The sequence below is a fragment of the Camelus bactrianus genome, chromosome 6 (genome assembly GCF_048773025.1).
Source record: "Camelus bactrianus isolate YW-2024 breed Bactrian camel chromosome 6, ASM4877302v1, whole genome shotgun sequence".
In the NCBI taxonomy this organism is placed as follows: domain Eukaryota; kingdom Metazoa; phylum Chordata; class Mammalia; order Artiodactyla; family Camelidae; genus Camelus; species Camelus bactrianus.
The window spans coordinates 20694777-20722041 of record NC_133544.1 but is presented as its reverse complement, the minus strand read 5'-3'; the positions used below and the strand labels follow the sequence as shown (position 1 = coordinate 20722041).

Here is a 27265-nt window from a genome sequence, read left to right as displayed (position 1 = left end):
GGAAGAGGAGTGGGGCTGCGGGCAGTGTCACTCAGACCACAGGGGAGAGAAGTTGTGTAATATTAAAGGAGGCAGGGGAAGATGAAAGGAAAATAGTAAATATCCTGTCAACCACAGAGCCTAGGACTTTTCTTCAAACAAACAAACAAACAAAAAAGCTTTATATTATTTCTTTGGCCAATAAAAATTAAGGTTACTTTTAGAATTAAGTTAAAGATTCCACTAATATGTTAATGCCTTTGTGGGGTTTCTGTTGGACTTATGCATTGCTTTTATACACTTACTCAATGACTTTTTTAAACTTTATTTCCTGGCCTTCAGTTTTTGAGACAAGCTCACTAGATTTTCATTAACTCATTGGTTTTCACTCATTTCTAGGGGCCAAAGGGATTTCAGCTGTATACGGGCCATTCTGTAAGGTCATTATAATCAAGTCACCAACAATTAATTTCCAATTGGTTACATTTTAGACATGCATTCTCACTTTCTTTGTCAATACTACCCTCTAAGGAGTTTTTTAGATATTTCTTATCCTAATTGCCCTTCTCCATAAAATTTTAATACCAGATATACTGCATATTCCTTTAAGTACTGTGGACTCTTGGCAGGTCACAAACCATTTTCAGGTCTAAGATCCTCCCCCTCCTGCCCAAAACAAGTTTTGCTGGCTAGGGGGCGGTATCATCCCCATAGAAAATGCGTGATCAAACAATGATTGTGGCCCTTCCCAAAATGGTGTTTGCCTCTTATAATTGCCTTCTGCAATTGCACAGTGAACATTTTTTCTCTTACCACCTCCCTTCCCTAAATGACCCCGATCACAGCAGGAAATGGGAGTAAGCCTATGCTCTCTCTAACACAAGTAGTGATGGTCCGGGATACAACTGCCGGCGTCAGTTGCTGGAAATGAAGTGCATGTGTCAGCAGTGTCTAATAGAAAATAAAAATTGCATGTTTGAGAAATCTTTTTCTATTAACTTTAAGGAGGAGCAGCAGTTGGAAGAATCTCCCTGACAGATGTAGAATGAAGTTCAATCATGTGGTTTGAGGCACCTCTCTGCCCCTGTCAATTAAGTGAAATCAATTACCTACTGTGGTTTTTCTACTGTTCTTTGCTGTGTTCAGTAATTCTCTGCCTCTTAGGTCTATTTCAAGAAGGATGTCTGGAAACACTAAGCACGTGGGTTGTCATGTGTATTCATTTCCTAGGACTGCTGTAACAAAGTGTCACAGAAACTGGGTGGCTTAAACAACAGAAATTTGTTTTCTCACAGTTCTAGAAGCTAGAATTCTGAGGTCAGGGTGTCGGGGGGTTGGCTTCTTCTGAGGCCTCTCCCCTTGGCTTGTAGATGGCTGTTTTCTCCCTGTACCTTCACGTGATTGTCCCTCTGCATGTGTCTGTGTCCCAAAATCTCACCGTTTTTTCTAAGGACAACAGTCATATTAGATTAACCATCCAAACGACCTCATTTTAAATTCGTTACCTCTTTAAAGACTCTATCTCCAAATACCAGTCACATTCTGAGATGCTAGGGGTTAGAACATCAGCATATGAATTTGGGAAGGGACACAATTCAGTCCATAACAGTAAGCAGGGGTGTAAAGAAGCCTATTCGAGCTACTCATGCAGACTTTAAGACGTATCTGTTCAAATGCTAGCTGTGTGTCCTTCAGCAACTTGCTTAACCTCTCTGAACTTTAGTTCTCTTTACCAGTATAATAATTATCCCTGTCCCAAAAGATTGTTGTGAAAATTGTGTCTAATTAATTAGTAATTGCTGTAACAAATAAGTATATATACATGTGTAGCACAGTATCTGGCTTGTAATTGCTTTTCCTCTTGAATATGGATTGAGACTTTAATGCATTGGGGATAATAAGACCAGCAAGGTGCTTGATATCATTAACATCAAGAAAGGGAAAGCAATGAACATTTATTGAACAACTAATACGTATTGAGCACTTTCATGCACATAGTAGAACAAAAGTTACACAAGATCTATAATTAATTGATGGTTTGATTGACTTGAAACAGTATTTCTTGTGTATGCCATAGGTACCAGGTATAGATAGTGGTCTTTTCATCTACTGTGTAGCAAGGGCCCTTCTTCTGGCCCGTACTCGCACTCCCCGGGATTTCTTGCAGCAGCAAGTTCCCTGATTCAATAGAGGGGGAAAAAAAGTCTCCAGTTGAATTACTATTGTTGCAATCAAAATTTTTCCTGCTCTCTTCAGAAACATCCTTACCTGTGTCCAGAGGCTGTCGTGCTGTATCTGTCTGCTGGTCCACATTACTAATTCAGCTAATTGCAGCAATTACATGAAGAAATCGCTGATGGCGAGAGATGTCATTAGGCTATTCCTGAACAGACTGCATTCCACCACGTTCATTAATTATGCCAGCCTATAGATTCCCAACCACTGAATTACACACTTGAGACTGCACACCATATGCACGGAAGCCCTCTCCAAGCTGCAGTGCGTTTCTGCGCTGGCTTGCTCTTGTGTATTGCCCACCATTTGCAATAGCCCTTCTCCTGCCCTTCTGAGTCTCAGAATTGAAATTAAAGTTACGATGGAGTCAGGCCGCACAATGTGATATACAGGGACGGGACAGGTCTGAGCCTCCTGAGTGACTCTGGGTCACTCAGCTTTACACAAGACACTCACAGACTGTCTGGACCCACAGCCAGTCACAGCTACACAGGAGTTAAAAAATCCGCAGCATGCCCTCTTTAGAGAAGAGAGACAGTAATGATGATGGAGGCAGGACACAGTGATAAGTCTTCGATGCTTCCATTCATTGGTTTCCTTATCTCTCTCTTTTCTCTCTCCTCCCCTTGCCCCATTATTTTTCCTTTGACATGCGCAGCCGACATCGGATGACCTTGTTTCATCTGCTGAATGTTCCAGTGATGACGAAGACTTCGTTGAATGTGAACCGAGTACAGGTAGGTTAGGTCAGTCTTGTTTTGCTTGCTTTATTTTTTTCATTTGCAAAAAACAATACATACATATATGTGAATATACATGTGTTTTATATATATTATAGTGTGTTAATGTGTGTATTTCCCATATCTATATATGTATGTGAATACATATATAAATATCAATATATAATGGAAAGCATCAAATCCCATGGAAAGAGTGATAAGATCCCGGAGGAATTTAAAGTCATTTCCTCGATAGCTAAAGGAAAGTCCATAGGACATAACTTTGAGCAATCAGAGACCCGGATTAACCACCGGAACAACAAATGTATAGTGGCCAGTGGCAGCTATGAATTTAACAGAGGCGGGGGCATGAAGATTTCTATATTGGAATGACATTTTAAAAAACCAGAAAGCCAAAGTGGAGCCGTAAAGATAATTTAAACCTCATTCATTGTTCTGACTCTAAGTGGCAAACAAAAGAAAACCAAACAACCAAAACAAAACAGAACCATTTTCCATGGGATTTCAACAGCGGTTAACATGGTATTATATTTATACTAATTTTGTTCGTTGTGTGTTTAGAGAATTTGTGCAGCAATATAGCATAGTAAACACAAAATTAGTACAGAACCATGCCATGTCAACGGCTGAGATGCTTCAAAATGTGTCTACTGTGCTGAAGTTGAGAGGACTTTGGCAATTAGGAGCTTCAGTGTGTTCCCCATTTGCACCCAGATACATTTTGATGTTTTATGGCCTTTCTTTATAGTGAGCTATATATGATATAATGTCCAGCAGGCAATTGTAGTCCCTGATTATTTCCTATCAACTTTCCCAAGTCGTCTGTTTTGAGACTTGCTCTAAGTTAAATATTTATTTATATATATGAGAACAGATATCATCGAATTTCTGTGTATGTATAACAGAGTTAGAAGTTGGAGCTGGGTTAGGATCTTATTTCTGCAAAGGCAAAGAGAAATAAATAGCATTTTCTAGTTGATTTTTTTTGGGGGGTTGCTTTAATTTTTTTTTTCCTTTTCTTAAAAAAAAAAAGGAGAACCCTTAAACATTTTATTTTGTTAACTCCAGAGACATTTAAGATTCGTGAAAGATATATTAGTTTAACAAAAGTAAAAATCTTCCATTTGTTACCCTGAAATGATTTATAATTTTCAGATTTTGTGGAAGTCTGACTGCTTGGTGTCTTGCAAGTGGCTTTGGATCCAGGAAGTTCTATGGGTTCCCATACTCAGAATCACGTAGGGACAGACCAGAAATATGTAGGACCTTTCCAGTCTGGAGTGTGAGTTGTTCCTTTGGAAGCTCAGTTGTGTGGGAGGAAAGTAACTGTGACCCAGTTGGTCAGATATTTTCAGATCATTGGGTAATAATCTCAATGTACCAAGTGAGGTTTTACCTCTCTAGGGAAGAAGATATGGCCAGTCCATACCAGAATGTGGGAACCAAATTTTCATTCATTAATTAATTCATCTATTCATTCATTCAGGATATATTTCTGAGCACTCAGGCAGGACACAGTGTATCTCTAGATTTGAGTCCATCCTATTCTACTAGTTTATTTACATAACAGACCTGCTGGAAAATAGAATATGGAACTTTACTACATCTAAATTACCTCTCCAACAGAATTCAGTTCAACAAATATTTTTTTGAGGGTCAGCTGTGTATGTTGGGTGTGTGTTCGATATTAAGGATTCAGATATGAATATGGCATGATCCCCAAGACATGTTAAATTAACTAATTTTGTGACCAGTAATTTAAGATACCTAGAGTTCAGTTTGGATTATCTGTTTATCCTTTCTCTGGTTTTCCTGCATTCATAGCAGTGACATCTGCATATATGTAATCATGTTTATCAAATCTTTAGATTTGTTAAGTCTTCGTATGAAACTCTAGGCTTGATCACTCTGAATTATTACCACTGCCTTCTCGGACTACCTCCCCTCTCCCACATGCAGTCACCTCCACAGCAACCTCCATACAAAGACAGAGCTCTGCCAAATCTCAGATTCCCAAGTTCTGCAGCTCCCCAGGTCGTGGGCATACGTTACCATTTGGTATTGGACATGGACAGGCCCCAACTTGAATGGCTCCAAACTAAGTCCGTTTGCTTTTTAGTGGCTGCACAGGTATTTCATCCGATTCCAAAGCAGAGGACAGAAGTCCAATGCTGGCATTTCTTGAGTAATGCAATTACATGTGCCCCCAGGTGGGGGAATAAAAGAAGTTTTTAAAATAAGCTGCTGGGTTATGCAAGGGAGTGTGGGAGGGAATATATAAATAAAGCAGGTGACGGAGTGCCCACCCCGAAGGAGGTAATGTAGCTCTGAGAGACTGGCATTGATCCCCTCTGCCTGGGATTGTTTAACTCATTGCATTTGAAGGATGAGCGTTTCTTCTCTCTAAATTTACTCCATAAAGTATTCCTGGGAAGTGATTCGGAGGCTTATTTAATGCAGGAAGGAGATAGACATTCCTATTGACACAGAGGTTTTACCCTGGAGACCTGATTGATACTGATGAAGATTACAGGCACAGAGCTGTCAGGTCCTTTTTTGCATTATATGAGACATTTCTCTATAGCCCTCAGATTTTCCAAAAAATACCACAGATTAAAAATCAGAAACATTTAAGTCAGTTATTTCTGGGGCTAGGTTTTTGCAGAACCTAAAGTCTTCCATTGCCCAGGCAGCCACGGACGGTGGTGACATTTACATGACTTTGGCATAAACTGTTAATCCTGAGATTCTTTGTGAATATTGAGAGCAAAATTCTGATCTTGAATATCCAAATTCACTGCCTCAGTTTCTACAGTTTTACTCTTTTCCAGGCATGGTGTTTGCTGAAAATATGCTAAATTTGGCTAATCTTGTTCTGTCATACTTGAAATTACCTTATCCTCTTTCACTTTGCTGGCAAACTTAGGATTTTTCTAGCTGTGTCAGTTAAAAAGGCATTTAATTTCTACAGATTCTTTCCTAACTAACTTAGGTCAACTAGAAGGTCTTCCTTTTCTTATATTTGGGCAGTTTAGTATGTTATATTCAGCAACTTTTGTTTTCATTTGGATATCAAATTTTAAATGAAATTATTTTTCTTACTTGATTTTCTTTAAATCAAAATGGGTTTCAAAGCTGCTGGTTTTGAGTCAGATGTAAGCAAATGCCTTCAAACCACAAACCACTTCAACATTTAGAGATTACCCTCATTCAATGGAGCTTAGTCGTATCATGTTTAGGGACAACTTAAATTTTTTTGGAGGTTGGTTGATGATAGTTTAGGAACCCTGTAAACCCAATAGATCTCAATTTTTCTCTGTATATTTTTGCTGGAAAATATGTAAATGAGTGGGGAAAAATCGTAAATCATGAGACCAAAGCACGGAGTGAAAGCTCAATTTGTATTTGTTGACTGAATTTGTATGACTCTCAAAATACCTCGCAATCTTAAATTAAAATTGGAGATTTTTTCATGCCTCTCACTTCATCCGCCTTTAAACAGCTAAATAAAGCCTGTTGAATTGTTTAAAATATATGATTTCATACAAGTAAGTATCGCCCTAATAAAATCCTCTTTTCTTCAGCAAAGTTAATTCTTCACTTTTCCTATGCCTTCTTTTCCTGGGAACTACATCATGTTATAGTGAGTTGAGGTAAAATTGCATTTTCTGAACATTTGCTTTGAGAACCCAGAACTGAAATTGTAAACTATAAAATCATAATGAAGCCATCTATATCAAATGGAAATATTCAGAAGAATATTTGAATAAACTATCCAAGTACCTAAATTTGTGGGTTAGGATTTTAACTTTCCTAATTTGTAAACATTGATTGTGTGTTCCCTCCAAAGAAAATTGGTGTCTATATTTTAGATGAGTGTCTTTGCATATAAACTCTTTTCTTTCCAATTCACCTCTATTGATAGTAAGTCGTACAGTAAACTCCTATTTCATTGTCCTTCTTACCTCTTTGGATTCAACAACAACAACAAATAGACAAACTGGAGAGGATTCAAATAACCACTAGGAAATGAGAGTTCCTCATGAGATTATAGAAGTCAAATAAAAGTTAAGATCTTTGGAAAGTTCATCTTTGTGATCTAAAATGTAAACATGAATTCTGAAATATAGATAACATGGTGAAATTCATTTTTCATTTCATCTCTCTCCTTCTCCCACTCCTATGCCCAGTGCTTCCACCTTTAGAAATAAAACTAATGTATTGTTAGATTCGCTTTTGTATAATTAGAAAGTATCAACTCTCTGAATTTTATATATTTTATGGTCTTAAGATTCTAAAAATCTGGGGGCAGGGGTCACAGAGCAGAGGAAAAAAAAAATTAAATGCTTTTACAGCTGAGAAGTGGGCATGACAATAATTAATAACTATATTGATTCATCCAGCCATTATCCAGGGATACATTTTTCTGGTTATCAATTAGTCAGATTTTTTTGCCTCCACTTTTGTTAAATGTCCTTTGATCAAATCTCAAAGGACAGCACTTCCACGAGAGGGCAGACAAGAAAAGGAAGTAAAAATGAAACACATCTATCTATGGGTAGGACTGTATTAAACGCCTTCCACTCTGGTTGGAGATGTTTAAACTGACGGCAGTAATTGGAGATCAGAAAATAATTACTATTCCCAGAGTGGTTCTCAGATGTACTTTTACTTCTCAAATCAACAGTCCTCACATTTGCATTTGGTATCATTCGCTACATTATTTCTCATTGTTTAGTCACACTGTAATACACAACCCATTGTGGGTAAAATTTAAATTTGGCAAAACATCCCAAATGGGAAGAGCATATCCGTATTTGTGTTCTCCAGGTGAAACTGGGTTCTTAATCTTCATCAGTTTGAGATGCCTCAGTAAAGTGTTTATAATATGAAAATCTGGCACTGAGTTGTTAAAAGCTCACCAAATTCTTAGAGTTCTTACTTGCTGGAACATTGTGGAAAATGAAGCTGAAATGTTAAGGCAATAATAATTTTCTAATGAAGGATAAGGAGAAATAACCTTATTTTCAAGAATCCATAGATGAAAAATAATAAATGTGATTATCGACCTTAAATTTGATGTTGGTAATATTAAGAGTTTATTGAAATGCATTTTGTCATTAGTGTCTCCAGCAAACTTGAAGAGTTAATAACTTATATATTTTTATTAGAAAGAAATTGATTTTTATTTAATTTTAGAAAGCTTTTTCTGTATGGAATCTCATGATTGGTAAATAGAATCATGTTTAAATACCATCAATCAAGTAGCTAGTCAGTGTATAATAGAATAGTAAATGCCTGAATTAAATGCCATAGGAGTATCTGAGTATCACAGTGTCCGGAAGTCACCTTAAATTTTTAGGTCCACTTAAAACCACTTCGAATAAAGGTATAATAGAACTAATCTGAAAAATGTGTTAGCTTTGGAAAGAAGAATATAAATAGATATAAATACATGTGAACTTCATGAATATAATTAATCATTATTGGCTGTGGGCATTAGTAATGTTTACATTTGAGTTACAATATATGTATAATGTACACAAAGCAAATGGCTAGTCACATATTTAGATCTAGGCTGAATCCTTCCAATTTTTGAATTTCCTTCAGTGATTTATAAATTAATAGAATACATTCATAAGTGCATAAGCTTCCCAATTTAATGCTATAATTTCTGTTTTCATTCATTAACCCACTCAGTAATAGGCTGCATCACTTTTTTATAACTCAATTCCACCCCAACCCAAGCTAATTTTTAAGCAATCAGAGCAAATATATGCCCTTTAAATCCCTAATGATAAAATGCTTTGAAAATTACACTAAGAATAGAAATATAAGTATAGAAAAGTCTACCAAATGGCTATTAGACAATGAATAGTACAGTCATGACATGCATAACACATGTTCATGGATTGATCATTATCATAGATTTTGTAGCAGAAACAATAAACCTAGTAACAAAAATGATAAAAATGAAAAAAAAAAAACCAAAATTATCCATCTCCATTACCCAAGATTTTTTGGTTATGTTGGGAAGGAGAGGGTATCAGTAAGATCGATGTGTAAGTATATATACTTCTATTTGAAAGTATAATAAATCATTTATTTATGCAACAATTTTTAGTGCCTACTATATGTAGACACTAGAGCAGGTGTTCAGAAAATAAAAACAAGATAAGACTCCTTCCTGGAGTTCACAGTCTATTAGGGAAAACAGATTCAAAAATAAAGGGAATCAAAGGAAAGGAGGGGTAAGAAGGGAAGAAACCATGTAGACAGCAATGGAAATGTCTAGAATATTCTCAGAACTTGAAGGCGAGGTCTCTAATTCAGCAATTAGCATACCTCATCCAAGATACAGGCAAGAAAAATCACAGAACATGACGCCAACCAGTGCAGAATCAATTAACCCCAAAGGCCATTCTTCTATGTCTTAGGCCGAGGGCACAGAATTTCTGATTTGTTATGATGGAAAAATTAGTACAGTCCAGTAAGAAGCTTTTCTTTGAACTCCTCCTGTACAGTATGGTCTAGGGACAAGCCTTCTTAGGTAATAGGTTAAGGATGGGCAGGCTGAAGAGAGAATTTTAAGCCAGACTCATGAGAACTTCCTGATTTCAAATGCCAATGCAAGCAGTTGATAAGGAGTGAGCTTAATGAAATCATTAAGCAAGTCCCCCCCTCCCCTGAAAAATTAATAAAGAGGGATTGGGTTTTAAAAGAGAGGTTTTTGTGGGTTTTCTTTCATTCTTTTTGTTCTGTATTTTTTCTCCAATAAGCCCCAGTACATATACTGTGTGTATATATATATATTTATGTATGTGTGTATGCTAAATATATAGTGCTTATCATTCCATATATATGTAGACACAGTATAAATGATACTAATGTAAACAGAGATTAACAACAGCCCCTGCCATCAGCCATGTGTTTACACAGAAATTCACACCATCATTCTTACATCAGCCAACATAGACGTGCATGATACTGTTTTAACTTGGCGGAAAAAGCATGTTAATTTTTCTTTAGGTTTTGTTTTCTTTTTTATCATAATTATAATGATGACTTCATAATTCAATTATCCTTGGGAGGGGTGGAGAGAAAAAATTATACAGATATATCTATCCATATATGCACATTCCTGTGTATATATATAAATAGATATATACTTTGTATATATTTGAAGAACATTTTCTGTCATTTCACCTCATCTTGTGCCGCATGAATTTTTGGTGGTTGAATTTACTTTATTTTGTTTTGATTTATATTTAGTATTTTGGTCATTATGGCTATTTTTAACTCATTGCTATATTTTTATGAGTCATTTTTTTTAAATACTGAGAGATATATAAATATACAAATCAACCAAGGCAACAAAATCTTTTCTTGCCATCCTAATCTTGAATTTCCCCCCTTCAGCGTACCCCTCCAGTACTTATGCTCAAAACAAAACAAACCCCAATGAAATCCAAGAAAGTTGTGTACAAAAGAATGAAATACATTGTTTTCCTCTTCTTCCTCCTATATATTTTTTCTTTTAATTTCCTTCCTTTTCCCTTTTTATTTTTCCTTATATCTGCACAGGCCACTAGCCTTTACTCTCCCCTTTTTGACAGTATCATTCATTGAGAAAAGGAAAAATGAGCCAGAAAAAAAAAAAAATAATAAAAGAAAAACTTGCAGAAAGGACAGAGAAACACATTCCTCTCCCCAAATTTCAGATGGCATAAAAAGAATTTTATTGCAGATGTAGACTATTTGTTGTATCTTTTATTTCTGGACAAGCCCGGGATCATTGTGTGGCATGCAGTGACAGCTCTGTAGCTAACCAGCTAACCATGGCCTCCATCACCAGTGCATGGGCTGTAATGACGCCATCTTATGTTTCATCCAAGTGACACATCCAGGCTAACCCAGCAAGTCCAGTGTTTGAGTTGTGGGGGTAACTTTCCTTTGTAGTTATAATTTCATGGGTTGCCATTTGTATGATTATTTCCACTGGGTCACAGCAGCCCCGAGAGCTGCTCTCCCAGCTCTCTGTGTGGTTTTGTTCCTGTACTTGCTTTCCTCGGCACAGCCGTCAAGCATGTATCTCGTCCGGCACATCTGTCTTGCCATCTTGTCTTGGAGTCCACTGTCGTGGTGTCGTTCTGTGATTCTGTTCTCTGTTTGTAATCTGTGGTTTGAAAGCCTCTCCCTTTATTTCCCACCCCCCTGTTGTTTCTACTGTTAACCTTACCCCTAGGGAACTTCACAAAGAAGCAAAACAAATTTTCAGTCGAATTGTAAGGCTGATAACTGTGGTTTGCATCTGGAAGTCATAAGTGGCACTTTTTACCTGCCTAAGGAGGCAAAACTTACAGTGGGAAGCTACTAATGATAGTAGCTAAACAACCACCTGATTGACAGCAACAAGAAACCCTTGTTGAATTCTTTAGCGTGATTAAATGGGCTGACTGTTAAAGGGATTTCACGTATGAGCTAATTTCCAAGGAGTTTTCCCATAAATTATCAATCTTCTAGTTAAACGTTTTCTTCAGGAAAGGATCAAGAGAAATTTTTTTCCGAAAATGTTAGTGAGGACTACCATCATTTCTTTTATATAGAGCTGTGTCTGTTCCTGAATTGGTGAGGAATTTGTGGAAATTTGAATGTGTTTTATTATCAATTTTATTTATGTATTTTAACCTGAAATATAAATGTATTTGGCAAGGCATCTGAGAGAAAGAAAGAAAAAAAAAAGATTTTAAACTCACTGTTTCTACCTCATGCATATTTCAAGGTAAGATTATCTTTTGATCTTTCTGAGTCAAATGATATATATTTTATTTTATTTTTTAACTCATGGAAGCAACATAGAGAGCCAACACTTCTACTTTGACTTAAAGTCTTTATATGCTCTTTCCAAAGAATATGACATACACAATAGTGTTAGTTCTGAGAATAGAGTCTGAATTTCTTGAGAGAGAGGTAGAAGAAAGCGGCTAGTTAATTACACAGATGCTGGATTATACTGGTGACTATCCAGGAAGTTTGCTCGTAACTTGGAATGATTTGGTTTGTCGGATACTAATTGTACGAAAATGAATCTCTGTAACAACTTCAACCTCCTTATTCATAACGGTTGAACAAGAGAGTAAAAAATAGGTACAAAATAAATGGATACATTAATGATTTTCAAACCAGATCTTAAGATTTTAAAAGTCCATATTTTTAACTTGGAGAAGAGAAAGTGTTTCAAGGCAGATGGTTTTATGATGAGATGTTTTAGTCACATCAGTGTTGCTCTTTGCTGTTCTTCAGGGTAGAAGGAAAGGACAAAGAAAGAGGAAATGTGTGGGCTCTGTGGACTGAGAACTTTCTCATGAAGGAAAGAAGGGAAAAAAGGGAAGGAGAAAGAGAGAGGGCAAGTTAAGGCGGGGAGGAGGGAAGGATGCAGGGAGGGAGATCCCTGGTGAGGCAGGTGAAGCAACTTGGTGATGAATGTTAAGAACCAGCACACACACAGGCACACACACAGCCCTAATTTGTAGCATTTGACAATCTCTGTAGTATAAAATATCCTCACTGTGGCTGATTTCAATACTGTCACAAATCTGACAACGTCAAACTCAGAACTGGGAAGTACAGCTCATGAGCACGTGATTACATAGTATTTTCACCATGCAGGTGCTGGAGAGATCAGTGACCTCAAGAGTACAGATAGAAGTAAAATGTAACAAAACAATTAGAGAGTAATGCGCTTTAAGTTTTTACTACCTTTGTTTTTAATATAATGTATTTGATAATTATGTACATATATTTATATTTGATAACAGCTGTATTTAACAACTGACTTGCAAAATTCCTGAAAGTGTAGCAGTCAGCTGTCATAAGCTGGCTCAAGCAGATCTCTGGCCCGGGTTCCATGCTGTGCTGGGTGCATTCAAACATGGGGTTTTATTTAAATCTCTTTGTCAGCTCTTACGGCGTAGAAACTATTGTGACCATCTTACAATTGAGAAAATCAGGACTCAAAAAGTTTGCTTTTCCAAGGTCATAGTCCTGCACATAGTAGCAGAGGTAAGATTCAAACTCGAATCTGTTTGAAAATGATTACCTCATTTCTATTGCAGTGTGCATAGAGGATCAGGCTTAAACACTTATTAAAGCACTAAATTTTGGAACTATGACATGCTCATTTGTGGAGCTTTGACTAATTTTGTTTCCTCAAAATAGAGTTGCCAAAAATTCCTCCCTTAGTAACACTGAAGATGAACAGGATATTCCTTCGGTTTCCAAATTTTGTTTCTCGAGCTTTGGAAAGTCTGTTAAGATATACATTTCTTAGCATATAATTATAATCTCCAGCATGATTCCATTACTTAGTTGTTATGTTTTTGTAACTTTTAAAAATATAATGAACTTTATTTAGAGTACCTGATGCATGTTAATTAACCAACCTCACAGTGAAATATTATCAGTGCCCTTTACTTCCACATTTTCTCATGAAGTAAACTAGTATGTTATCACTTAAAGCAGCAGGAGAACCACTGTATTGCAGAAAATGACTGCAGCTTAAAAATATCATTTTCCTGTTAGATTCTGAATCGTTGCTTTGTGGAAGAGTTTGAGAAATCTGGGAATTGAAATAGAAAAGTGAGGAACTTTCAGCCCTTCTGTTTTGACAAGAGTCTCTGATTGAGTTGCTGTTACTGCAATATTTGACTTCATTTGGTGTGTCAGGTTTAGGTGTCCCTGTGGTCAACTTTCAGTGACAGCATGCATAATATTGAATAAAGCCCCATGAAGTGATTGCTAGACCTCCATTTATAAGTTTGCCACTTTTGCATCTTTGTTCTTTCATTCGGTAAATATTTATTGAGCACTTATTATTGGCAGGGATAGTCTCAAGTTACGTTTTTAACTTCTTTCTTCATAGTAATCCTGTAAGGGGCTCTTATTATCATCTCCATCTCCATCTCCATGTGCTTCAGAGAAGCAAACTGAGGCACAGAGGAGCTAAACATTGTCCCAAGGTCACACAGCAAGGAAGTAGAAGAAATGGGATTTGAACCCAAGCCAGCTGGGCCCTGAGTCCACACATGAATCAGTACATTATACTGTCTCGTTATGTAGTATTTTTCCATTGACCCATGTATATATAAACAGCTACCTGCCTCTTTGATAATAATGAAAGAAGTTTTGTGTATTGAGTATATTAAGTGTTCAGGAAATACTTGCTCAATGAATGAATTACTGTGTATCTCAAAGGCTTTGAAAACCTTAGTTGATAGGGGTTATAAAATTATTTAGTTATGATTTATCCAAACAGCTGTGATGGAAAAGACTTACCCTGGCTTCCTGCGAGGTGGAATGGCCTCAGTATTCAGGATAAATACCAGCACTTATGGGAGGCTTGCCCCTCCTGATGCCACCTGTGTAGTAATTGTACAGCAGGGGCTTCTAGCTCGTGCTTATCAGCAGATCTTTTTAGAACATATGGTTAGGTGACAGCCACCTCTAACTGATACTAGGGTTCTGAGAATAGAGGCTCTTCATGAGAGCTCTGGTAAGATGCTGAATTTTCTTTATTTCAGCAATAATTATTCAGAACACAGTATTTTAGATGTTACAGGTCATAGAAAGCAACAAAATAAGTAAACATGGATCTGGGAGGGTGTAGTTCTTACCTTAGCCCCTTTCAGACATCTGTGTGCTTTTGACATTTCTTAAATTCATACCCATTTGTTTATCTTCTCTTTCATTTTCCTCGCTTCCTCACATTATGGGTCTCAAACTATAAAAAAGAAAAGATAGGAAAAATTAAAAACAAACCGAAGAGGGTAGGCATAGCTCAGTGATAGAGTGCATGTTTAGCATGCACAAGGTCCTGGGTTCAAACTCCAGTACCTCCATTAAAACAACCACCACCACCACAACCACAACAACAAAAACCCCAAACCTTTCTTCGGCCCTAGAATTCTCTATGCAAGGGAAGAGTCTTAAAAGGAGTTGTTAAGGACTGAAATTCACAATGAAATAGAAAGCACCTTTTAAAAGCTGTATTTGCTTTTATTAGAATCTTTCCAAGGAAAGCATAACTTGCCCAAGCATCTGAGGATTTCATTACACGGTACATCAGTCCTGACCTGTCCTGAAGTCCAAACTGGAAACTCCATCCAGTGCAAAATGCTTGGGGACTTTGTATTGTCAAGCTCCGGGTCCATCCTGGCTCTGAAGCAGAGACTTTGTTTTTACTGAAAGATCATGAGAATTGGCAATGTTACATGGCTAACTGTTCAAATTTGTCAGATTAATCACCCAGAGTAAAGGCCAGCAAACTTTTTTTTTTCTGTAAAAGGCCAGAGAGTAAAAAGTTTAACTTTGAGAAGCTCAGGGTCCCCGTCATAACTACTCAGCCCCGTTGTTGTGTGCCAAGGCAGCCATGGACAGTATGTAAATGAGTGACTGTGGCTGTGTTTCAATAAAACTTGATTTTTTAAAAGCAGACATCAAGCTGGATTTGGTAGGTTGCTGCCCCCTGATCTAGAGAAATCTGGTACAAATGTGTTGTCTTTTTCTTTTTTAATAGACAAATCCTTCTTGCCCATTTTATAGTCCAGCTTAAGGAACATTTGTTGAGTCCCCCACTAAGCACATGAGACCACATGGGATATGGAAGGACATTGAAAGCTCATTTCTCACCATTGTTTTGACTGTGTCATTAGCTCATATATGACATGATGGAAACCAAGCAAAAGTACAAAATCAGAGTCCCCTCCAGCCACCATGTACACTACCTTTTTTGTAAGTGCTTGATTTTTTGCCCTTCCTTTGCAAATCTGTCTTTTGCACTCTGTGCCGCAGCTGGGGCGTGGGCTGCGCTCTCCTTGGCTTTCAGACCTCTTTGGCAGTAGCTTCTTTGAACTCGAGCCCACATACTGTGTCACATCCCAGTAATTCTTCCCCAAACCTTGGCTGTGGGTTATTGAGCTGACAAATGTCTAGATGACTGAGATATGATATTTGCAACCTGCTGAGCACCTCTTCTTTCCCTGTACTTTTTGATTCATGGCTTTATAAACTTTGTGTGGTAAGTGAGAAAAAACATTCTTGGTGACACAGGCAGTGAATGGGGAGGACAGAATTGAGGGGACACAATATCTAGGACTCAGTCCTGCACTGCAGGCAAAAGCATTTATTTATATCCTAGTCCTCTGAATGTCAGAGACAGCGGAATTTACGGTAGGGTGCAGGAAGGAGGATCCAATATCCTGATGAGAAGAATGTGTTCCACCACCTGGCCACAGATTAGACAGGAGCAGGCTATGAAAATACAGGTACAAAGCCACATTTAGTATTACTGCAGAGGTGCTGTTTGTTACTTAGAGATTTGATTCCGTAAATTAATGTTTAATCCCTTTAGCATCATTAACGTTAGAAATCCATGGGGAAGAAATACAAAAGACTCATATATGAAGAACATCGAGTAAACGATGAAGCCAGATCCTCATGTATCCTAACCCCAGAAGGAGCATAAGGTGAATTTTTGAAAGCCAGGATGCTAAATGATAACATTATGAGCTTTCTCCATTAGTAAGATCTCTCGGTGTGGTATTGTGCCTGGAGTTGTAAGGTTCTGAACTACGGCTTAAAAAGAAAGCAAAAAGCGAAATGAAGAGATAAGACAGGACTCAAGAAAAAGAGATATTAGGAGGGACTTTGGGGACAGAAGGTACGTAGGTTGGCTTTTAAAACAACATAATGTGAAATTCGTGTTTTAATAAGCATCTGAGATCAGAGGAATTACAGAAAACGAGTAAAACAAGGGTGCGTTAAACACTATTGATGACCTGATAGAGGCATAGCAAAAGGCAGTAAAGTCAACTTCTTTTTCTCCTATTATGCTTGCAGTTACCAGGTATTTTACTATGTGGTTGGTTTATTTACTTGTTCATTTACTTGCTGGTTTGCTTGTTATTTCTTTGTTTACTTACATTTAGTCATTACTAGCTTTCCCTATAAAAACAAACGGGCAAACTCAGTCTCCAGGGGTCAGCTGCGTCATATGAAATGATGAAATAGACCAGATCTGCCGTAGCGAGAATTCGTCAGCTAGGCAGAACATGCCCTCATTTAACAGCACTCAAATTAAATATTTTTAAAATATTAAAATAAAAACAGACCCTCTGAAAGTCAACAATGAATTGACTACAACAATTGCAAAATCGTTGTTGCAACAATGAGCAAGATACAACAACGAGACATACAGTGTTTTTAATTTTATTTTTTAAAATCCCTTTCAATCTAACTCCTTCATAAAATTTGAAGAATTTTACCCTAAGATTTCTGGTTTCAAGATACCACTTGGTGACCTTGAGCATCAAATCAAACATAGCAATTTCTCTTTTAAGCTCCCCCAAAGCTAAAGACCTTTTTTTGCATTTCTTTTTTATTATAATCTTCAAGTTTACATAACTCTTAAGACTTGAAGAACTTTAGAGTTCATTGTAGTGGTTTTGTTTTCAGTGACAAAACTAAAACCTACATAGGTAAATTGATTTGTTCAAGGTCACTGAACTAGTTTCTATTAGAGATGGAAAGTAAGTCCCGGGTGTCCTAAATCCATAATCCAGGCTATTTCACTGATACTGTGTATCAAGTTTTTTCTTTTTTTTTCAAAGCCTAAATAAAGATTTTTATTTTAAACTGAGATCATAGCCAACAGAAAATTTATAGGAAATGTGTGAAAATGCAGTCATCTTCTTCCCACATTGTTGCCACACAAGGCAGTATATTATTGACCCATTTAGGGGTCATACCGACAACTCTCCATTCTGTTGTTGATCACTGGAGGAACCACCATGGTGAAGCAATTCATGGGGCCTGGAAGTGGCTAGTGGTATAGACTCACTCAACAATTGTCTGCTCTAGCAATGCAGTCGGTGGTATCACCTTCCTACACTGAGGACAGGTTAGTGGGCAAACTAGAGCAGTGATTCCCAAGTTCAAGTGCAAAACTAGTGTCAAGCTATGCCAAAACATTCACCCATCCATAGTGAAATGAGAAACTTAGGGACGATACAGTGAGTTTCCACAAAGGTAAATTTACAGAACTGCCCTATATTCTGAGATTATATCTTGTGGGTTTTGGGGGGGGAGTTGATGGTTAAAATCAATGTCTTTTACAAAAATAGTGTTTTGTTACTATTTGTAACATCTTTACTTAGCAAAATAAAAGTTGGCGACTGTATGTTAATCGTTCCTGACAGATTCTTCTTTGACATTTTACTGGTCTGTGAAAACAAATAAACCAATATCCCAAAACCAGAAAACTTTATAAAGAGATTTAAAGTGTTATCTATGTTGCCACAACCAGATTTAGTAGACTTTGAAGACTGAAGACCTTTCTAAGTCTAAAATTTGATTATAAACTAAATGATCTTCAAACCAAGCCATTTATTTTACTCAGGCCCCAGTATCCTGGGCATAGGTCACTTAGATATTAAGTATAAGATCATTTTTGAATCTCAGTACAAAGAAATAGATTAAAGGCACAAAACAGAATGAGAGATTTCAAAAAAAAATTCCAGAATAAATGTTATTAGAAAGCTAAAATCAGTTTACAAACATAAATAAACTTAAAGAAAGATCAAAATCTCTAAGGACTTGAATCTAAATCTAGAATTTTTTTTCTCAGCTTAAGCCTTATTGCAAAGTACAGAGAACTGTGTTGGAGAGCTGAATGAGCCTATATTTGAGCTAATATAATCCATCTTTGTGTCAAGAGAAGGTCAAAACCTGAATTCCCAGCCAAGAGGAAGGCTGTGACCTGTACTAAAAGGCAGTTACTGAATTTGTCTCCATAGTTCACATCTCCTCCTACCTTCTCTGTCTCTTGGGTATCTATACCAATAACCTCTTGCTTCATGAAATTTATTATCAAAATATTGAATATATTATACTTAATTTAGCCTAATAAGGTGGAACACCAAGTTTATTGAGTGCTTATTGGAAATCAGAGGTTTGATGTCTTGAATCTGGTATAAGGATTATATTATTAGTAGCAGCCTTAACAGTGATTATCATTAAGTGCTGGCCATTGGGTGATTTTTATTTTGTTATTTATACTCCAAAATTTCTGAGTTGAGTACATGTTACATTTGTAATCAGAAAGAAAGGAGATATATGTGTGTGTGTGTGTGTGTGTGTGTGTGTGTGTGTGTGTGTGTGTATATGTATATATATATATATGTAAAAGATGGTATTAGGAGGCCAACAAGGGAACTCTTGTGAATATTTCCATATAGAAACTCTGCCAGACTAGTAATTTGAAAAAATACTGTCTTTCCCATGAATTTGAATTGTCACTGATTTAAAGCCCTGCAAGGAAAGCTTCTGGAGGGACTCAGAGATAATGGTGAAGATAATATGTAGGACTCTGTATGGCTCAGCACACATCAGTTCCCTGGGGTCAGTCCTGTTCGTCAACTGACAAATGGTCCATGGACACACCAGGTGGCCGTATAGCAGCAGTAGGCACGAGGTAGCCTGCAAATGACCCATTACCAGAAAGTATAAAATCTGTGCTTGGAAATGAAAAATACAGATGGGACAAGAAGAGACTTTCAACAGACACTTGGGAATATGATTGGTTCTTTAATCCCACCCCAGATGCCCTGTACATCCTCGCCACTTGACCACCCCTCATCTGTACATCTGCTGGTTAGAAGTAACAAATGGATGGAAGAATGCAGTTCCATGAAAACTTTCATTCCTCTCTGCCTCCCTCTTCTTCTTCCCTCTCTCCCTTGATAGGATGTCCAGAAAATTAAGCCAGCTGTAGATTAATTGAGACCCTCTTCCATGTAGGGAACATCTGTCACTGATGCTCCAAGGATTGTAGGAATGAATTAAAACATTTGATTACCTTTAATCCAAAAGAATGTGGCAGTTTCTCCAGTTTTGTAGCTTATCGGAGAGTTTTTGGTGGGGTTTTTTTTTTTTTTTTTCCACATGAAGCTTATGAATGTAGTCCTTCCCTGAAGCTGTGGGATCTTTCAGCAGATGTTGTTTTGCATGTCTCTACCCTTTCCCTTGTGCAAGCGAGGAAAAGCCCTCAACAAAAGCAATTTTGGAGACAGGCAGGAAAGGTCTCCATCGTGAACGTATTTTTAGAAACAGCTGGTAAAACAAATGGTCCAAATGTGATGCCTGGAGCATATCTATTCAAACAACAGGCTTGTTTAAAGATGAAAGCAGCCACTTTGAAATTTCTGCGCTAGCAGTGATTTTCACACTTACATTTAAGAGATGAGAGTGCTTGCTGAGACTTTTTGATTTCTGTTCTGTTTCCTGGGACATCTTTTCACTCTTTTGATTTATCTGTGCATGAATTATCAGAAGCATCAAATAGTTAAAATTATGACTATCATCACGCAGAAAATACTTTATAATTTACATGTAATGGATTTTTTAAAATTTGCTTTATGCTTCTAAGAATCTTTCCTTTTGACAGCATCTATATAGTGCAAAAGATCAAAATAGGAAATTGAGGCTATGTTTAACTTATCACTGATCTTATAAGCCATGTTTTGAAAAGACTCAGGCAGTGCTGCTAAGGGACAAACATTTGTATTCGTAGTCATTAAAAAATCTGATTTCACTTTTCACTTGCCGCCTTCAGAATCTGCTTTACGACCTTCCCTCCTCATGACTTCATTTGTCTACTGAATTGTTCTGTGCTGGAGCCACTGCCAAATGCCATTACACAGCTTCCTTTATCATACTGATTGGTGAAATAATTTTTTATTATGTTTTTAGAGTAGTTCCAGTTTTCACATTACTTATGGCTTCTCTCTGGGTCAGGCACTGCACAAATGCTGATTGAACTTGATAAATCGGGTGTTCACCTTATCAGCTGCCATGTCCACGTTGACTTTTTCCTCTACTTCCTTCACTATAGTTCTATTTTCATTTCAGAATCTTTCAGGAGTGGTGCCTCAAAGAGACTTCATCACCATGTTGGACCTAGTGAGATCTTACCCACTGGAGATGGTCCCCATTTTTATTTTATTTTATTATTTTATTTTATTTTATTTTATTTTATTTTATTTATTTAAAGTATAGTCAGTTACAATGTGTCAGTTTCTGGTGTTCCGCATAATGTCCCAGTCAGATGGTCCCCATTTTTAAATGGTACACCACCTTCAGTACCTCCCTCCCTTCATCCTCCTGCCCCGTGGGGCACAATGCTTACTCAATAGATGGAACTGAGAAGTTTGAAAAGTGCTTCACTCTTAGTTTTTTTTTTATTAAATAAATACAAGAAAACTATCTTTTCTAAAGCCCTATGTTGGGGTTCCACAAGTGTGCCTCTTTGCTATTTTATCCCAAACTGACCTACTTGATGGATAGTTTTGATGTTACAGGAGTAGTCTGGGACTGATTTTTTTTTTCCTATCATGCTGACCCTGGAAAACATGATCAAAAAAACTAACAACCCAGATTTAAAATATATATATATTCTTACCTTTAGACACCTGCACTAAAGCATCGATCAGTAACTTATGGATGGTTCTTTTGATGTAAAATTAACTCCATGTGGGAGTTACAGATCCTGTAGCACTTAAATCATGGTGGAAATCTGACCAAAGTCTGCATATGCATGTATTAATGATTGTGATTATGTATCATATGTACATAAAATTGCACAGACATGCATATACTTACCTCCTCAGAGATTTTTTTTTTTAATTTTGATTTTCAAACAATTTCAAAGTTGGAGAAAAGGTACAAGAATAGTACGTAGTACTATTAGTACATAGAAATCCCATATGCCCATTACTCAGATTCACTCATTGTTAACATTGGCCACATTTGCTTACCATTGTCTCTCTCTCTCTCTATGTGAATGTATATTAAAATATTTATATATGCACATATATCTGAGCCATTTGAGAGTGTCTATATATAAATATACACTTATCTATTTAGATAGATATGTATAAATAGATAAATTTCTCCCTGAACCATTTGAGAGTCAGTTACAGGAATACTTTCCTTTATCCTGAACCATTCAGTGTGTATTTCCCAAGAACAAAGAAAAAAATCAAAATCTTAATTTTGATATTTCAAAATTAAGAAACGTAACCCTGATACAAAATCTCACCCAAAGTATACACATTCAGATTTTACCAATGTGCATAATGGACTTTAAAATTATTTTTTCCAGTCCAGAGTCCAGTTCAGGGTCACATACTGCATTTAGGTGTCATGCTTAGGAAATTTTGGATGCACTTTCTTGACATATTATATTGTTTTACTTCCACACTTGGGCTGGCCACAGATCAGGACAAGTGAGTAAATTTCTTCAGGTCCTCCTGGATGGATTGCTGAGAAAGTCGGAGGATATAGACTGTGCTTTCGCACAGGAGTCAGATTTCCTTTCTTAGACTTAACTAGAATCATAGCAAGGAAGAATCTGAGGTTCCTCTCCTAGTCGTCTGTTAGAGGGCACTGATGAACAAAGGCTACTTCTGACCCGTTGTCCTTGATGCTTTCACTTAACAAATACTTACTGAGCACCAGTGCTGTCCTAGGCCCTCGGAGAGGCACTGAGGATACAGGAGTGAGCAAAAAGAGGCTTGGCCTCTAGTGAGTCCAGCAGGGAAGACTGCCATTAATTAATCACATGGTGTCTCAATCAATATTTTGATGAGTTCTATGAAGTAAAGGCAGGTACCACATGTCATGGCGGGGCATGTGACAAGGCAGTGGGTGAGAGATGTGGACGTAAGATGCAGGGCAGCAAAACCTTCTCTGAGGAAGTGGTATTTCAGCTGAATGTGGGATAAGTGGAAGCTACCTGGGCAAAGAAGAAGGAAAGAGCATTTGAGCTTGCTGTAGATTTTAGGCATGAGGGGAAAATCAGCCATCCCCGAGAGGGAGTCTTTTGTGAGTGGCAACTATCTCACAGGATTTTGTCCAAGGTATACAAGAAAGAACTTTTACAGAAATAGACTTTGGTGTCCTTTTGCATCTTTGTGTGAATGGAGATGAGAGTGAACTTAGCGACCCTGCACTGTCGCTTGGTGGGGAGTGAGTGGGCTTTGTGAAGAATGGAGATATAATAAGTAAAATGATGCATTCACTGGAGGGAAGTTGACTTGAGAAAAAAAAAAAGACAGTCTTTGTTTTTTAGTACCTCAGTTTCTACCAATAAAAGAGAAGGTGATAGGAATATGTGTCTTAGACTGGAAGAATCATCAAAGCCATTTCCAGGTTCTCCGAGTCCTAGATGACACTTTACAGTTTGCTGCATGACTGGACATCATTTCTTCAAGCATATACGACTTGGACATGACAGCACTAAGCCAGCAGACGAATTCCAGGTGCTCTCGCATCTAGCAGAGCCTATTAGTGAATTAGTCACACAGCAGTTTTTTAAAGTAACAGATGTTCAAGCGATTATGCTGGAGACGAGAGTTGCATGTTGGTGATGGTAGTCAGGAAGCAGAGATCAAATATCGATGTACTTGTAAGTTACACAATCCCGCACTTTAGGGAAAACACATCCCTTCTTCCCCACCGCTGCCTCACCGTTACAGTCATTACCAGTTAAGTCGTCAAATATTTAATTTTAACGTTGCTGATCATTTCCCAGTGTGATCAGTGATTTTGAAGGGAATGGTTTGTACATGCTCTGATTTATCAATACATACCCCATGATAAAAATCTGTGCTTCTACAATTAGAATAAAAGAAAAATGCTTTGTACTAAGGCTGTGTCAGTAATAATAATAATAATAATTTATATTTTTACATACATTATATTCTGTATTTATTATAATTTATTATTATTATTATTGTTGTTGTTATTGTTTAAAAATACGATTTTCCTAAAGAAAACAATTAGAAAAATATTTTAGAATGGCTGTTCCTACCAGCAGAGTTTTCTCAGGCACATTTTGGATTGCTGACAGCATCCCACCACTGGGTTAGAATTTAAATATTCCTTCTATCAATTAAGAAACAGTGGTTTTTCTTCCTGTCTTTCATTGCCCTTGTATGGCTTACCTGCTGCTTATAGAAATCTATCACTTCTGCCACCCGTTGCACTTTATAAGATTACTGCTGATTACCATTTAGGTTTGTTAAGTGACGTAGCATATTTTATGGCGTCAGGAGCCAGAAGCCATCAAGGTCAATAAGTGGTAGCCTGAATCAGTTATAAATGAATTATTTTATTGCCCACACAATGATCAAAATATGTACTGCTGCAAAAGTTTAGTAATAGCCCCTGAATGAAGATAGATGGATGGATGGATGGATGGATGGATGGATGGATGGATGGATGGGTGGATAGATAGATAGATACATACATACATACATACATACATACATACGGAAAGAGATTTAGTTCCATGGGATAATAGACTTTTATGAAATTTCCTTCCCTGAGAGATCTTGCTTGTAAGCTTCTTTTTCAGTAGAATAGAGCTGAGTTGTGGTAGCAGCGTCATCTACACACCCAGCCTACCGTGTCCACAGAATCCAATGACTGTTTTTTTTTTTTTAATGAACGTGTCTGCGTATCCACAGCACTACTTACTGTATTTCATTTACAATGCATTGCTTCATTCAACACACTCTGAATGAAGAAGATATGCTCTGTGGTTTCCAATTCAGGCCCTTCCTCCAAGCAGGGCTTGTTTATCTGTCTGCAACACACTTGGACCATTTGAAAGACTAGTGATGAGGTTCATTCACGCTATAAAAATGTGCTGAGCATCATGGCTGCTGCTTTGACAATGCCCTGGCATGGCAGGATGGAGAAGGCCATTGTTACCAGACAAATGACTGTCAATTCACCTCTGGGATGACTTGTCCAGGGAAGTTGCATTGTTTTAAAGTCAGTGAAGTTCCAGGGAACATATAAGACTGTGGTGTTTTAATTGTAACTTTGTGAGACTCTTTAATAAGCTTGCAAAGAATAAGTTTGGAATCTAGAAATAGTTGGTTCTATTTCATGGTGGGGAAAAAAAAAGATGCTTTGTACTTATGTAGAATCCTTTATCTGGCCAGAGTTTGGATTCAGACTCAGGAAGTGGGTTTGGAAGTCATGTTCCCTTGGCTCTGAGTAATGAACAAAATGAACAAATGCTTTTCTCTTTTAATTTTAGAATGGAGGCACTTTTATTTCTGGAATTATACTCAGCAAACCCTAAAATGTAGGGCTCTTATATGATAAAAGAAGAGAGTAAGAGCAAATAGCTTGGTGTGTGACTGTTTTCCCTTCTGCAAGTGCTCAACTAGAAAAGGAGGCTCGTCATGGTCGAAAGGAAGAGGTCACCTTTTAGAGAGTCCAGAAGTTAGGGACAGCCCATAGAGCTCAGAGTCCTCGCAGACCCTTGCCTGATGCCTCTGGCCGGAACTAGGGAAAGAAAGTCTTGGTTTACTATTTAGTGACAGAGATCCACCCATAATCCACTAGTCTACTTGTCCACTTTACGTAAAAGCTCTGTATTTACCAGAGTTTAGGTAAATATAGACACAGGCAAAGTAACCTCTCCTTTTGATCTTAATGGGCTAAACCACCTTGTTTCATTGCCTGCCTCCTAAGCCGTTTAATGCATTAAAGGAGACTAGCTCAGTTAACTATTCAGGCAACTTTGTGAACTTTCTGTGTTCCTTTGTGCAGTGCATTGTTAATAGCTGCAAGCCACCTATTTTCAGTCCTCTCTTTCATTTCCTTCACGCTGGTTGATGAAATGGGAAGGAGGCTGAATAAGCTCACTTTCTTTTTAGATGACACGAATATTAAATTGGCAGGTAAACTCCTAGGTGTTTCCAGTCCATTTCAGGGAAGTGTTGAAATGAGATCTTTAAGGGTCGACAGTCCTATCAGAGAGCGCGAGAGACCACCAGAGAACTGTGAGGAAAAAATAAATGAGGGGAATGTCTAGATTCAGTGGGAAATTCGGGGATGTAGAGAGCATTGTGAGAATAATGCGTGCACTTCCACCAGCTGTGTCATTTTGTTCAAAGGGATAGGAAATTCCGTGCTTTCTCTGAAGTGTAATAGACCTGCAGACTTATGTGCACACCTTCTACTCTTTTACATAATCTTCTCATTACTCAAGAGCTAGTGAGCGTGTGTCTTCCCACGAGAACTGGTCATGTATAGGACAGTGATGCAGCACTGGGTCAGGCTGTGGTGTTTCGTGCACACAAGGTGGGAAAGCTCTTCCTCTGGTTAGATTAAGGTGCATGGATGGTCCAGGCTTCCCAGAGACATGGGAATCCCATGGAATCATGAGAACTGAAGATATAGCCACAGATTCCTTAAACACCAGGTTTCTGAAGACCTAGACATTGTGTCTCATTTATTTATTTATTTATTTTATCTTGCCAAATGTGGGGTTTTTCCACCTTCACTTAATATGTCTGGAGGATGAAGCTATTTTGGTTAGGTATATAGCCCTACCACTCTTAGAAACACTGAGGATGAATTTTCCTTGTTTGTATCTGCTACTCACTAGAGACTAAAGACTGGTAATTTGGCTGCTGGCAAAATTGCACTGTAACAGCTAATAGAGTGTTTTGGAAAGACGCCAAAGGCAGCCAGTCTCCAACTGGGGACTTGAAATCTGCTGCAGATTCACCTTCTAGTTTCCAGCTTACTTTACTTGAGGTTTTTTGTGTCTTCTGTGATTTTCCCCAGATTTTTATCTCAAAGTGCATTCTTTCTCTCTGTCTCTCTCTCTCATACATTTCATGCTTATGTGAAAATGTAATAATACTTTAGAATTTAACAGGGACTTTGACTTCTAGATATATTAATGATATTATGGTATTAGCTATGTTAATGCTATTCATGGTGCAACAGAAACACTGAAGGAGTCCCAGTATGGAGTACCTTGTAAGATGCATTGCAGACCGTGTCAAGAGGGGACAACCAGATATCAGAGACATGGGCTATAGCCCTGGCTGTATTACTCAGTGTCTCCATGACCTTGAGCCGACGCCTAACTTCTCTGCAATGGAGTTTAAATCAGTGGTTCTAAACTGAGGCTCATTTTGCTCCTAGGAGACATTTGGTGATTCTGAAGACATTTTTGATTGTCACAGCTGGGGAGGTGCTATTGGCATCTAGAGGGTAGAGGCCACGGATGCAGTGGTGCACAGGACCTCCCTCACAACAGAGAATTATCCAATCCAAAATGTCAGTAATGGTGAGGCTGAGAAACCTTGCTTTAAGATGTAAATAATATCTACTGCTTTCATCACAGCATTATAATGGGGCTCAAGAATAGGTGAAGACATGAA

General features: G+C 37.6%; 1 protein-coding gene across 1 annotated transcript in view; it reads left to right on the top strand.

Annotated features, from left to right (window-relative positions):
• NRXN3 (neurexin 3) overlaps nucleotides 1–27265 on the top strand; it is a 1655134-nt gene that overhangs the window by 1600878 nt on the left and 26991 nt on the right. Inside the window, exon 20 of the mRNA XM_074365185.1 lies at nucleotides 2873–2951. Within this exon, the coding sequence (XP_074221286.1) occupies nucleotides 2873–2951 (79 nt within the window). The remainder of the gene's footprint in view (nucleotides 1–2872; nucleotides 2952–27265) is intronic.